Source organism: Astatotilapia calliptera, chromosome 1 (genome assembly GCF_900246225.1).
Source record: "Astatotilapia calliptera chromosome 1, fAstCal1.2, whole genome shotgun sequence".
In the NCBI taxonomy this organism is placed as follows: domain Eukaryota; kingdom Metazoa; phylum Chordata; class Actinopteri; order Cichliformes; family Cichlidae; genus Astatotilapia; species Astatotilapia calliptera.
The window spans coordinates 24783006-24797406 of NC_039302.1; the positions used below are offsets into that span (position 1 = coordinate 24783006).

At 39.4% G+C, this 14401-nt stretch overlaps 2 protein-coding genes across 3 annotated transcripts in view; both read right to left on the minus strand.

The window, feature by feature from the left end:
* Window positions 1-9649, minus strand: part of LOC113024318 (frizzled-3-like) — a 29982-nt gene extending 20333 nt beyond the window's left edge. The window contains exons 1-2 of one of the 2 annotated variants that reach the window (XM_026171282.1): window positions 9426-9649; window positions 7656-8502 (exon numbers count right to left, since the gene is read on the minus strand). In XM_026171282.1, the coding sequence (XP_026027067.1) occupies window positions 7656-8081 (426 nt within the window). In that variant the 5' untranslated portion in view covers window positions 8082-8502; window positions 9426-9649. Of the gene's footprint in view, window positions 1-3329; window positions 3395-7655; window positions 8503-9425 lie in introns of those variants that run through there. The other variant, XM_026171291.1, reaches the window with a different exon arrangement.
* Window positions 9650-10113: 464 nt separating this feature from the next.
* On the minus strand, window positions 10114-14361 carry krtcap3 (keratinocyte associated protein 3). The gene is made up of 6 exons (XM_026171317.1): window positions 14220-14361; window positions 12682-12866; window positions 11981-12040; window positions 11680-11877; window positions 11421-11555; window positions 10114-11173 (listed from the first exon to the last, which is right to left on the minus strand). The coding sequence occupies exons 1-6, from the start codon at window positions 14230-14232 to the stop codon at window positions 11102-11104; spliced, it is 663 nt and encodes a 220-aa protein (XP_026027102.1). The 5' UTR covers window positions 14233-14361; the 3' UTR covers window positions 10114-11101.
* Window positions 14362-14401: the final 40 nt, after the last annotated feature.

Genomic DNA, 14401 nt, shown 5'->3' on the forward strand with positions numbered 1-14401 from the left:
ACAAACAGGAACTTTTAAACTGAATGAGGACCTGTCTCTCTCTTGGGGAGTGAATAGGGTAATAAGCCTCTTCAAATGCTCTGAACATGCACACACTAACACACACGGCATAGCACAAACTCAACCAACCCATCACATGCTCACAAACGCACTTCTATAACAACTAATTCCCTCTTTCGTATTCACATATGCACAAAGTTTAAAAAACAAAACAAAAAAACAGCTCACACTTAAGCACAACAAGCCTCCAACTCACTAGATTTGGCATGCACACACACACTTTCTGTTGCAGGGACCTGGTAGCCCCAGTGTGGTCGTTCTTAAACAGAGCAGTCTTATTTTGAACGACAGGACCCCATGGTGAGAGAAACACAAACAGCGGAGACAGTAGAGTCTAAAGTCTTTACACAACCTGTCACTCTGTCAGAATTTCCCTCCATTTAGTTTCTGACATTCTCTTTCTGCTCTACTGCCCCACATATTTTCTTCTTTAACCCTTTATCCCTTTCTTCTACCTCCAGTTCTTTTGGTGACCTCAACGGATTAAACTACCTCTGCAGCACACATGCGCCCAAATGTTTGCTCACCACATCTGAGTTTAGGGTATCATGATAAAGGTGTAAAATGGGAATTTAACCCCACATGGATGCATGTATATAAGCATTAGATCATTTCAAACTGGCTGCCCTCCTGAACTAGGTTATAAAACAAAGGTGTTGTTGTGGTATAGGAAAAGCTCTTAAGCATCTTTTCGTAATAATTAAGTATGCAAAGACCTGCTTGTCACTTCATCATATTCACACTATTGTTGCCTTTGAGCTTACAACTGACCTCATGCTTGAATATATGTTTTACAGGTTACACAGAATATATTAACAACCCAAACTCCAGTCAAATAGTAGTTGTTGGACATTTTTTAAATACCTGTCTAAATAAGCTGGATTCAGCAGTGGATTAAAAGGAATTCAGTGCTTAGCAACGAGTTTAGGAAAACTATTCAGCCTCTCTCTCTTCTCAGTCTGAATGCTGCATAACCCTGAGGAGTGAAAAAAGAAAAACCCAAAAATGCTCCACCAGCTTTTATCGGTAATACGTTTAAGATGTCAGCACTAGTTCATAAATGTCATTTGCTGTAGCAAAGAAAAGTGACTTCTGGTCAGTTGCATACTAAGAAAAGTAATAAAACTGAAGTAAATAAAAACAAGTTCTCTGCCTAAAAGTGATTTCTCCAAAATGCATGATTTTGTGGTGTAAGCCTACTAAACGACCAATATAATTTTGGTTTAGATGCACTATGCTATACTGTAGAGTAAAACAAGGCTTTCTTTAAATCTCTCTTAAAATTAAATATATCGAATGATATTGCATGAGCTTTACTAACTTAAAAGTGATTCTATACAACAGGAACAAAAAAGAAAATTAGATGATGTAAGTAGGAGGATAAGAAAACAACAAAACAATAAAACAAATACAATATCACAGAATAAAACAGGGCAGACAGGGGTCATTTATAATAAATCAAATAGCAATCAATATCAATTTTATTGATATAGCAACAAATTACAATAGTAGTCGCCTCAAGGTGCTTTATTTTGAAAAGGTAAAGACCCTACAATAATAGGACAGAATTAAAAGTTAAATAGGTATAGTAGGTAAGAGGCGATAAAGATTTTCTATTGTTGTGGCACTAGAGCTGAAACTGATGTTAGATTAAGTGTTCAGTGTGCAGAAGGTCTACATTATCCATTAATTATCCATAGCCATTCACCACAGCCACGGCCATTTGATGACCTCTGTGTCAGGCGGTGTGTTGATTCATGCAGCATCAGCAATGACAAGTTCCCCCAGTGAGTTAACATGGATGTTTTCCAACAGCTAGTAATTCAATATTCAGACCTCAGAAACGCAAATTCTTAGTAACATCTCTGTGATTACACTGAATTTCAGTGGCAACTAGAGCAATTACTCCACATTTATTTTTACCACTCAGAATAATGTTCTATGTCACCCAAAAAATCCCGAAGCCAGGTACAGTCACACTCTGGTCTGGCAATTTGTGAGTGTGGCAACATGAAGCACAGTCAGCTGCACGCACTCTGCTCCTTCTTCTCACCGTGCAATTACTGACCATGTTATAAAATAACAAAAATGCCGGACTGAGTGTTTTGACATTTCTTGTTTTAACTTTACATTTAGTAAAAAAAAAAGAATCATTTTGATATTGAAAACTGCTGATAGACGTGAATGACCTCTGACCTAAATTCCATCAAAATTAAATGCAAAACTAATAACTTGAAGGGTAACTCTCTGATCAAGCATCAGAGAGACATCTGAGCTCTGACGGCCTCAGGCACAGCAGTTGTATTATGAGGCATAGTTATTTATTTATATATATAACAAAAGATCTGTTTCATGGCCAGCTCAGTTTTCTTTAGCTGCAACCAAACATCCTCTCTGTCATGCCACCTTTCTTTACATCCACAGCAGATATACTATATACAAATCAACATAAAGTCTGTAGAAATAATATAGTTTTAACCCACTTTGCAGTGTCATAGTTTCCATGTCTGAAAGTAAGGAGGATGTGCTTGGGTAAACGAGAAGACATCCATGGGCCGCCCAATCTGTTATGACCACGCAGACTTGTCAATGCAGAAATGCACTAAAATTCCCCAACAATTTATGTCTCCTCCGAGTGTGCATAAAAACAGTTATGAAAACAACTATTAATCTGTGGTGTCCACAGCTGTCCCCCTGTATGTCCACAAGCAAATATAATCCCAGCCTTGACTGCTTCAGTAAGGAGATCTCTGGTGGGTCTGTTATGGGATGGTTCCACTTGTCCCCTCAATGTGAAGGTTCGCTGGAAAGCAAAATGTTTTTCTAACTGATCACTTTCATTTAATAATGAAACATTTCTATAATGGTGGAAGTAGTCTCTTGCAGGTTATCAATGCCCCCTACATAGAGACAGAGTGTCAAAAAAGCCTTAATATGTAAAGCCAGAATTTGAACTGCCCTTCATAGTCACTACTGCTCAACCCAGTTAAAAACCTAAGGATGGTCGGGTAGTGACTTCATCACTGGTGCAATGAAGCAGCTCGGGCAGCAAATGGTAACCCAACACCTTACTAAGATTGCAGATGTTGTTTTTTCCTGTAATTTATAACGTGTCTGTAATTTTAGGGAGACTTTTTCAGGAAATAAATCTCCACTTTTAAGGAAAACCCCAGATTAAGTTAGAGCCATGTTATCAGTTTCCATCTCTTAGTGATGATACTCAATCCCTGTGATGTCATATGTCTGAACTGTGTCTAACATGCACAGACCTCAAGTACCACGTCGTCTGGGAGCCCTATCATGCTGCGGCAGATGGACAGTATAGATTGGATTCCTAAGTGACAATGCAGACACAAAAGCATGGAAACATGTGAGCGCATGCAACAACACTCCCAATGAAATATTTTCATTTGTTACCCAAGCACCCTTTTCCCATTTTAAAATTCATCTCCTTACTCTTAAAAAAACCCTCCTTATATTCTGACTTTCCCATCAAGTTTGATCATGTTTAATTGACTATTGTGGCAGATGGGATGGCCGACGGTCTGTGGGACTCAATGTCATCATTGTGGAACTGAGCGAGAGATTAGCAGTTAGTTAGCACTAGTGAGAGATGACAGCTGGCGCGGTTAACCTCCCCTCTTTCTGCCTCTCTCTCTCCCCCTCTCTCACACACACTCAAACAGGAAATGCTGGAGTTGAATCAGCCCTTAGCCAGGCTCAGCAATTATACACAACAAACATACTGATCAGTACTTAGAGCTTGTCAATGAAGCGCTAAATAAATGTGTCCTGGATTTATCATGAACACATTCTGGGAAGATCCTTTTACGGCTCTGCTTTTAACTTAAAAAGGAAGGAAAAGGTTATATTTTCAGCGTCAATCAAGTCTCCAGACTCTCCGAATGTACAACAGAGGATCAAATACAAAAATGTCTCTAAAATCCAGCTCTGTGACTCAGAGAAGCTTGACTGACAACAGACAGGATCATAACATGACAGCTCACTGCTTGTCTGCTTTGCAAGAAAGCCAAGACACGAAAGCTTTGCCACTGAGGCAGAGAAAACATTCATCATGTGATTTGACCCGAAAAAATGACTACAACAGCTGCTTAGAATGGCTCCAGTTTCATTAAGGCATCTGAAGTGCTTCACGCAGCTTTGGCAGCAGTTGTTTATTTTACATTTTGTTACAAGAAAAAAAAAATCCCAAATGGACACACACCTGATGATGCTTCTTAATGAATCACTTCTACTTGTCCAGTTATTAAATAATTTCTGAACTCTTGCAAAAGCCTGAAACCAGAACTAGTTCTGGTCGTCTAATCTTTGTTAAAATGTACTGATGCTATGCAGGAAGGAAAATGCCAAATTAGGCAGATACTTGAGCCTTAAAACCTCTTCAAGTGCCAAAAAAGACCCCCAGTTTTCTCTTTGGTCTTTGCAGTTTGTTTGCCAGAAGGATTACACAAAAGCTACAAAGTTACATTTCACAAAACTACTTGGAGTGGTGAAGCATAGGCAAAAGAAAGAGAAACCCAATAAATTTGGTGTAAAGCTGGAAAATGGTAAACTGGCCCAGGGATTCTCTCTTTAAGCATCCTTTTAGTATAAATATAATTATGCAGACAAAGAACATTCATGTGTTTACCCCACTGTTTTGCTGCTGGTGAACAGCTGCTGAGAGCAGAAAGTTCAACTAATAATGCTATAACACAAATGGCAGGGTAATTTAATCATCCCAGTAAGGGTTTTCTTGGAAAAGAGAAAAGCTGTAGTGGCTGTAAGGTATGTGGGCACTCAAGAATCTGCAGAAATTGTGTTTATTACTTCAAATTTTAAGAATTTCATAGAGTCTGTAAAATGACTTAATGTGCCAACACGTTATAGCTTTCAAATAAGGATGCCAGCATTGGAACAATAGGAACATTTGAGGAGTGGAAATGCAACACAAAATTCACCATCAAGTTCTGGTACTCCAGTTTTATATATCACGATACTAGACTAACCAAAGCACACAATCAAAAATTGTAATCACTACCAAATAAAGTACAAATGCAATTTCAAGATGGCTCACAAACTGAGCACTAACACACATGCCCATAAACACCAGCATATGCATATATATCCCTGTGAGCACACACGTTTGTATTATGCAGCCAGTGTCCAACGAGATATTATTAAATTACCTCCAGGGATCCCACCAGGACTACCATGCCTGGTCACAGCAGACCAGAGAAGGGAAGCTAACAGGGCTCATGTTGCTACTCAACCATCTCCAGAAAGCTGTCTCTTCCATGACTGCAGGGAGACTGAGGGTGTCAGTTACTTGGCTCCTTCATCTGGGTCAAATCAAGTTCAACAACAGACGCTTCTCACAATCTTTAACACAGCATGTTTTGACATGATGCTTGGGAGTTGACTTGATATAAACAGTTGCATGCTCCTTAATGTGCTGAATGAATCCTATGACTGTAGGAGTATTAGAATCCATTCAAAACACATTTCTGTCAATCCAGAATAAAGCTGTTTTTCCTAATCCCCTTATTCTTTTAAAGAGAAATAACAAGCGTATGACAGCAGCGAGTCTGACAGTCTCCTGCACAACATATCCTGACATAAAATACACCAGAAATCCCTTTCTTTGATCTAATATTAAGAGGGCAAAACAGAAAATTTGGGCTTGCGCTTTTGCCTGACATTCATCTTGTTTTGACATGGGAAAATATTAACTAAACATGAACTAAAAATAAAAATCCCCAAAGATTAAACATGCAAAAAGCACAGCCAGCATAGGCCTTCTTCAAATTCATCTGCTTTTCAACAGGGGTAATTTAATACGCCAACTATGAACAGCTGGAGGCAGATTTAATTCAACTGATTGTATGCATTACTGTTCCATGTTTTTAAACCACAGACCACCAGTTGCAAGGCAGCCAAAACATGGGTAAAAGTATGCCAAACAGCACGTGTAATGGGATTTCATTCTACAGCCCTGGAAATTTGTAAAAACCCCAAACCGACCAAAGGACTGCAGAGTATAACGACTTGGCCTGAATTTTCCCCTAAAAGAGACTTGAACATGTCTATAAGGATTTTACCTTTTTGTTTGCAGTAAATTATCCTTTTCATCATTCCTCTTTTTAACAGGGAATTACTAAGCAGCACTAAAGTAATTTAATATACCCAAACAAGTCCACATCCCAAGTACAGTGGTATATGTTGCCTGTGGTACTAAAAAAAAATAGTTGCTACAAGCAAGTAATTGTGTAGTCACCAAGAAACACCTTTCTTGCTCTTCGGGAGTAACAAAAGAGTAGGAAAGGGAGGTAACACGATACAGATGGATAGTGTGAGTCTACTATTGCTCTCAGACAGTGTGTAACACAGTACTCTTTGCCACTCTATTGCTTAAAACCGATGCCCTTAAACAAAGAAGTATTTCTTTGGAAATAAATTCCATAACCACCATATTGAAATATATTTTATTGCTGCTAATTATGCCTGTATGATGTAAGGAAAACTTTGTAATGGTGACATGATTCTCATTATATATAGTGTGCATATTAGCTGACCAGTTTGTATGTCTAACTGATCCCAAACATTGAAAAGCCTATAACAAGTGAATTAAAAAAATTAATTAAAAAATAAATAAATAAATAATTTTATATATATATATGAAAGAAAAATGTGAATGCATGGAGCGTGTGAATGAAAATTACTGCTCTTATTCACTGCATTTTAGACTGCATTTTGCGAGGTGTTTACTGAGAATGTTTATACTGACAGGACAATGAAAATAAGCTGTATTGGTTAGCAGTACAGCGGATCAGATAGCACCTTTTGTCTCTCAGCTACTACTCAGAGTGCCTGTGTGACAATGCAATATGCATTCATCATCTGTCTCTACGTGGAACGGCTTTCAGTACTGTCCAGAGTACCTGTGTGTTACTGTAGCTGGATGATAAAGGAAATAGGTAAATTGCACAACTGTTTTTGGTTCACAATTTGGGTAGAGTTGTGTTTGCAAATAATGCACAATTTTCCTTTATACTTTGATTAAGGAAATAAAAATCATTAAATTGCCTGGGAACACCTCGGGGTTCCCCAAGAGGAGCTGGAAACATTGATTGTGACAGGAACATCTGCACAGATCATTTAGCCTGCAGCCATCTGACTCCAGATAAACAGTGAAACATGGAAGATAGATGGATGAATAAATAAACTGCCCAAGTTGGTTTGTTTCACTGACCATACAAAAATACCTTTACTTGACAATGATGCTCGTTATACTGTGTGTGAAATCCTTTTGTCCTGAGCCTGACATCACACCACAGTGTGAAACTACCAGCTGTTGCTTTGTAGCCATTTAGCATTTTACACCTTGTCAACAAGACCTGTGCTACATGTTAGGACAATCTATACCAAAAAAAAAAAAGCAAACCCCCCCCCCAAAAAAACCAAAACAAAACAAAACAAAAAAAAATCATGTAATCTCAAATCTCTAATTTACTGCATCAGATAACCAATTTCCCTGTGTATTGTGACACAAATGAAGGACTCTCACACACAGACACACACATATATAAGCATACCTCCATTGCTAGTGCAGCAGTCTGCTGGTCATAGTGGTTCAGAAGATTGGGCATGAATGTTGTGTTGTAAGGCAGATCCTGGCACATTCTCAGTCTGATGGGCTCACAGGTAAACTCACTGTGGCTCTCGATGGACTCCACATGAATGGCATAGGCAGGTGTAACCAGGGAGAAGACCAGCAGGAAGACAGGCATGAAGAAATAATGGATTGGAAACCTTAGTATGCAATCAGTCGTTGCAGTTTTTGGAAAGGTGTTTCTTACATATCCTCTTCCAAGAGGTGTTTGCATCTTAAATGTAGACATTTCTCCACAGCATCTCAGAGCAATGATATTATAATGCAGTAAACCATTACACAGGCAATCTGTGAAGGAAATAGGTCCATTTTTTGTCCCAGTAGTGGTGCTAAAGCAATAGATCCACATTAGAGAACGAAAAATCCACAAAATGGGTACGCTCCCGTATGGTGCTGCTCTTTCTCACAGTCTTCACATTTGCCGGCAACTGTTGTATGTGCTCTTCTGGGTCTGAACTGTCACTTAAAAATCATTATATGATTTTCCTCCACCTCCTGATGGTTCCATTGTCAAAAACTAATCCCACCTCCAAACGGAGAGTATGTCCCACTCTCAGCCTTCTGCTGGAGGTCTCTTTTATTCTTCTTTCGCCCTTGAAAATGTTCAGCTTCTTAATTCATTTCCAGACACATTTCAAAGAACAAACCAACCCTTTCTATGACAAATAACATGGAATTGTTTTGTTGTTGTTTTTTAATTCATTAGCCAGAGAAAATTTTGTTATTTCAAAAATAAATTGCCACACTGGTTTAGATCCATCAAGCAGGTCCTGCAGAATAAAAATACAAAGATTTTAATTAAAATCTGGTATTGTCCCTCACCAGACACACCCTACTCTATACAAGCGTCGAGGTTTAAATATCTCATAAAATCCACTAATATGTGCAGGATTGTTGTGTTTTCCTGACACAATGAGTGATAGTATAATTTAGAGATAGTGTCTTGGCTTGTCTCTGTGTTTTTAGTGATTTTCGTCTATGAGTGTTCTGTCAGTGTGTTTACGCTGCAGACAACTGAAAACACGTTCAAAGCAAACCTCGGTAGTTACTCTCGTTCAAAGCCGCTAATGCGAACGTTACACCTGCAGAACATCTGACACTCCCCCCGCCCCCACTGCAGTGTTTGTGAGAGGTTGGCCGGGCAACAGTAACGCACACCTGCGATGTTTCACACGCGCACACAGTAAACTTCAGACACGCATCATTCAAATAAAGCAGAACCCAGCATCGCGCCTTTTAATTCGCACGTGCGTGAATTGCTCCCAGTCGGTCGTTAGGCACGAGCTAACTTGCTTCAACGCTCATAGCTAGCTAGCGTTATCGCTATTAAATTGGTAACTACTTCAAGCGAACACCTGTGTAACCGTGGGGCACTGCCCTTAACGTTAGCTTCCTTCTCCTCCACGCCGGGTGGAAAAGCTGGCTGTTTTTAAGGGGGGAACAAATCTTTAAAGGTGGGCTTCAGTGCGGCATCTTCGCCGCGTTAAGGCAAAGCGCTCACACGGTGGTGACACGCCAGGATCACAGCTTATCAATCCGTTTGTCACCGCAGTGTCTTCAGCCCAGCAGCAGCAGTAGGGCGCTTCCTCTAATTAACGCATTTTCCTTGAAGTCTGCCTGCCTTGCTCGTGAACACTCAATTATGAGTCGGCAGCACAGTTACGGTCTAACATCACAGTAATAAATGATTTACCTTGTGTGTAAAACACCGAGCGGTCCTCTGCTCCACCGGCTCCGTTCACTGCAGCAGCTCGTTTGTTTCCCTGTTTGCAGCTGGTTTGACTGCGGCGCTCAGTCGACATGTCGGGACCGCGGATTCGACGTGACCGCGCAAAGACTCGACTAAATTGGCCCCACAGGAGGCTGTGCGTGTGGGCTTTCTGCAGATGTAGAACTAAATGGTACAAAACACCTCATGAAGACAGTATGCTAAGTTTAGAAACAAAATGCATTGAAATTTAAAAAAAAAATCTGAATTGTAATGAGGTTTTTTTTTTTAAACTGTTGTATTCGCCACAATTCAAACATGAAGCTAACAAACAACAAAGATTATTACTCTTCGTGTTAATCTCGTGGTTTCATATAAGCCTATGTGTCCGGTGTGACACACGCAGATTTGTTTTGATTGTATCAGTCAACACAGTGTCAATATTTATCCCCGATAGCCTCAGGATTAGTGAGCTATGATTCCCTTCCACACAATTGAACATGCCAGTAGATTAACCGTTTCATGGTTGATCTGATCTGATCCCCTCTGTCGTTGAGTCAGTGTGTGCAGCTTAGACTGCTGGCCCACATTCTGGCTTTCAGCTCCTAATATAACACTACTTAACATATAACCAGAGTACTCTAAATGCACAAAGACAGTCCAAGCACACAGCTTTAAGTCCACATTATGTTTAATTGATACAGAATAAAGTATGTGTGTGAAATGCATGGGCTTAAAAAAATTCTGGACACTACTTAAAATGATTACTGCTTACTTCAAATGTATGACCACCAATAAAAAGTTTACTTTTTAAAAAAAGCATACTCAATTTAATCTCACTACAGTTTTAGTTTAAAATCTCTTTGAAACATGTTTTCTCAGAATTTAAGCAAAAAGCTGACAAATAATAATGTAATTAGAAAAAGAATATATAAAAACACTTTATAATGCATATTAAATACAATACAACCACACCAATGGCATGTTCAGCAAGCAAATAGGGTTCTCCATCCCAAGATGCTCATTTCAGTTACCTTTACAATTATCTTTCAATACAACAAATTTCCAATCTACATAACATCTTCATCATAGGTTTCCAATTTGCATAAACAGCAAGACTTCATTTTCTGTGGTCCGCTGAAGGCATCTTAAATGCAGCACAGTGGATTAATTCATCTGTACAAACAGTAAAACACTAAATATATTGCGAAAAGCTATATGTCTCTGAAATAAGCATACATGCTAAAACATACTTGAGTTAATCTAAAAACATTGTTGCTGGTTTTTCCTTCATGAACAAAGGTTTCATCGTATTGGCACACTTAAAACCCAAACAGTCAAGTAGGGGTACAGGACTGAAATCATTCTTTATATCTTACTTTGTACCTGTATATATTGTCTCTTACATTGGCATGAACGCTGAATCCTATCAGTCAATAGGGGTGTTTTTTTGTGATGTGTTCACTAAATTAACATTAATTAGGCACACAAAGTGGAGCTGTGAGCAGCCAACTGTAGTAAACTCATTCCATTCCTGCACTACATTACTGGAGTAACACTACCCTAAATGACTGTAGAAGAAATAGTTCAGTCTGTGCAGAGATGCAGTCATGCTTTTTGGGATTTAGCCTTCTTAGATGTGCTTGCTACTTGTTGTTTAGTTACAGTTCGGAATTCGCACGCTCTCCAATCAGGTGTCGGCTGTGAGGAGAGCACTGGGCCTCTTCCTCCAACTAGAACAGAGAATGACACAAAAGACGAGGCATGATGAGAGGAGTATGAGCGGTTTTGGTTTTTGCAATATGACAGAGTGAGCGCGGATGTCTACAGGTAGCCTTTATTTAAAGGATGGCTGAGTGAGAAGGAGTAACAATGAATAACTTCTGTGTCAGACTTAGACCAAGTATGTGTGTGTATGTTTGAGTCACACAAAGTTATACCCCTCAAGCATATTCATCTGGCCCACACAAAGATACACACCTGCTCTTTGATGTAGTTGTTCTTGCAGGGTGGCAGCCCCCTGAGAGCCAGTCCCACCATGAAGCACCACACTGACAGTCCCACTTCAACTGCCGAAAACACTGCACAGGGGATCCACAGAGCCAGGGTGGTGTCCTGAGAGATGGGAGGTGGTGGAAAGGAGAAAATGTGAGATAAATGTTGATCCTTTCTCATGTCATGCTTTAAAAAATAAAATAAAATCATGTTTTACACTGAGGGAAGGGGACTTCAAACTCACATAGATCCTTGTAGTATCAAATGGACATCGGACACCAATAGGTGACCGAGCATTGATGGGCACCTGTGTGTCACTGCAACCGACCATCAAACCCTTCCCATCGTGGGCAATTGTGACACCAATGGCAAAGAGAAGTCCGACACAACATGCTGCTGAGAGCAAAGCATTCAGGATTGATGCAGTCAGGAGGCCTATTTGCTGAAAATAGATAGTACAAAGAAATTACATATATGAGGGGATGTGCAAAGTGTCAGTGACTGAAGTGATCATATTGGTAGATGAAGTCAAATTAAATTCTTACCACTTTGAGCACATTAAGGTTCCTTGACACCACAATGGCAATAATCCCAGTTGCAATACTCTGTAACATTCAAATCATGAGATAAGATGAGATCAGTCTTTAAGCTTTGCACAGTACAGGGTTTATTAAGTTACCAGCAATTAAATGAATGCATTAAATCCTGTAGAAGAAGAACTTAAAATTTAAAACAAACAGGCTCTTTAACAGAAGTTAGGCCCATTATTGAAAAGTAAAAAATATCTGGTAACTTCTACTTCCTGTCTTACTTGTACACTCTTAAAATATGAAAGAAAACAAAGTTAATATCTTCTTATCCCCAACAAGTTTATGTGGTACATGACTGTAATTGTAATGAGGTCTGCCCCGAAGGGACAAGTAGCTGTTTTGAAGAACCGGCTCTCCTGTAATCAGCAAGTTCAGTCTTGATTGCTTAGAAACATACTCAACACTATCACTGAGGTAAAGTTAAAAAAGAAATAAAAATAAATCACCCGAGTGAGCTTTTGATGTTCTCATGCATCAAACAAGCGGAACTGCTGATATAAAAGTGATTGCAGATAGCTCTGTGTGATAAAAACTTTAAAGTAAAATGTTTTGATGAAGGCAGAAACTCCTGGAGGTTTAATGTCGCTTGGTTCACAACATGCTCATTTGAAGTGCCAAGTTGACTTTAAAACACAAAAAGAAAACCACTGACTCACCAGCAAGCCCGAGGTGACGGAGATGATGTTGGTCACGGTGTATTCAGTAGAAATTTGCTGGCTGGGTTTGGAAATGTGGCGGAGAATGCTGCCATGGACAATGGCGCCAAAGATGAAGTTTATATGGCCGATGATTATAAGGGCCAACCCCTTCCTCATCAGCCTCCTTGGCCCTTTGTCCTTATCTGAAAGTAAAACTTTCGATTACTAACTGGCACGTACAGAAACGTAACAGTGGGTGGTTTGATTGTTAATATAACTTATGGGAGATGAATCTACCTATTCCATACAAAAACAATAGACTTGTTATATCACATAGAAATGCTGTCCAGTCTTGGTTTTGCTAAAATTACAACCATCTCTAGAATAAAACCTACTGTGACACTCAGGCCTGGAGAAAGGCTTCCATCCTGGCTTCCTATACGTTTTAGAATTGATCTTTACAGTTATTTTAAAGCTTGCCTCAGTTTGGCCCCGGGTTACTTCCGCTGACCCCAGATTAGCATACTTGCAGATGACACTTTTGTCATCAGGGCCTCTTGTCTTTAGCCTACCTGAGGATATCAGGCTTGCAGAATCAGTGACTTCCTTTAAATTGCTTCTTAAAACTCATTCTAACAGACTTAATTTTACATGATTCTATTACATGTGAACTATTTTATTTTCTAGCTAGCAAATTCATTACTTCATGTATATATTCCTTTTGTTGTATGCGTGGCATTCAGATTAAACCTACCCTTTGAGTATTACTCGTCCACAGTTATGTCAGAGAACCTGCTTTTAACTGTAGTATATAAATTATTTACATTTTTTACAGCTTCACAATTAAAAAAATATTTATAAATAAATGACTTGGATAATATGCATACAAAGCCGATAAATCAGTTAGTTAATCAACCTGTCAGCTCTCTCTGGTGGACAAACTAAGTACTTTAATGTTTAATGTTAATGCGGTTTCTTTTGACAAAACAATCTGAGCTAAAACAGCTAACACTGGTGTGGCTGTGCAGCTCTTTGTGTCTCTCTTCACAATGTAATGTCTGTAAAGTCTCACCCATTTTTTAAACCCTTTTATCGACCCATTTACCTCTTCGTGCGTTTTATACACATGTGGTGAAAACTGCCCCCCCCAACTAAAACATTTATTATTATTATTATACATTCTGTACGTCATAACGAGTAACAGCAAACACGGGTGAAACAAGAACTGTGAGCGACCACTGGGCCAGAGATTGGAGTTAGCGCGGACGAACGACGTGCTTCCTTTTACTCGATTACTTATTCGAGTTGCCATCACTTCTCTGATTGTTTAAAAAGCCAATTTCCACTATTAATAAGTTAAAATAAAGCAATAGAGAAACTGGTGGCTAATATATAGATTAGGCAAACTTTTACAAATGAATCCACACAGCAGCTGTAGGCCTGGTGGTCAGGTATATACCCGCAGGTAAGATGGAAAATAACATCGGGAGGAAGTCGTTACTATGCAGTCTACGGTGGTTTTTACAGCACCTGAATACAATCGCAGGCAAACTCACCAAAAGTGCACATCTCTCAGCAGGGAACGACGTTTTTCTGTGAATAATGTCCAGAGTTTTCGGGCTACAGTTCAACAGCACGATAGCAGAAACTCCAAACCACACGTATTCCGCTATAGTACTTCCTGTATGACGTCACCGATCTCACCTGTGTACAATCTGCACCTCTGTGGACGCGGAAG

Excerpts from the sequence above, each read along its gene's own strand:
- krtcap3 (XM_026171317.1), bottom strand. Across the intron at positions 12,041-12,681 it reads CCGTCACCTCGGGCTTGCTG|AGTATTGCAACTGGGATTAT; the intron begins GTGAGTCAGTGG and ends TGAATGTTACAG. Across the intron at positions 11,556-11,679 it reads TTGATACTACAAGGATCTAT|GACACCACCCTGGCTCTGTG; the intron begins GTGAGTTTGAAG and ends CCCATCTCTCAG.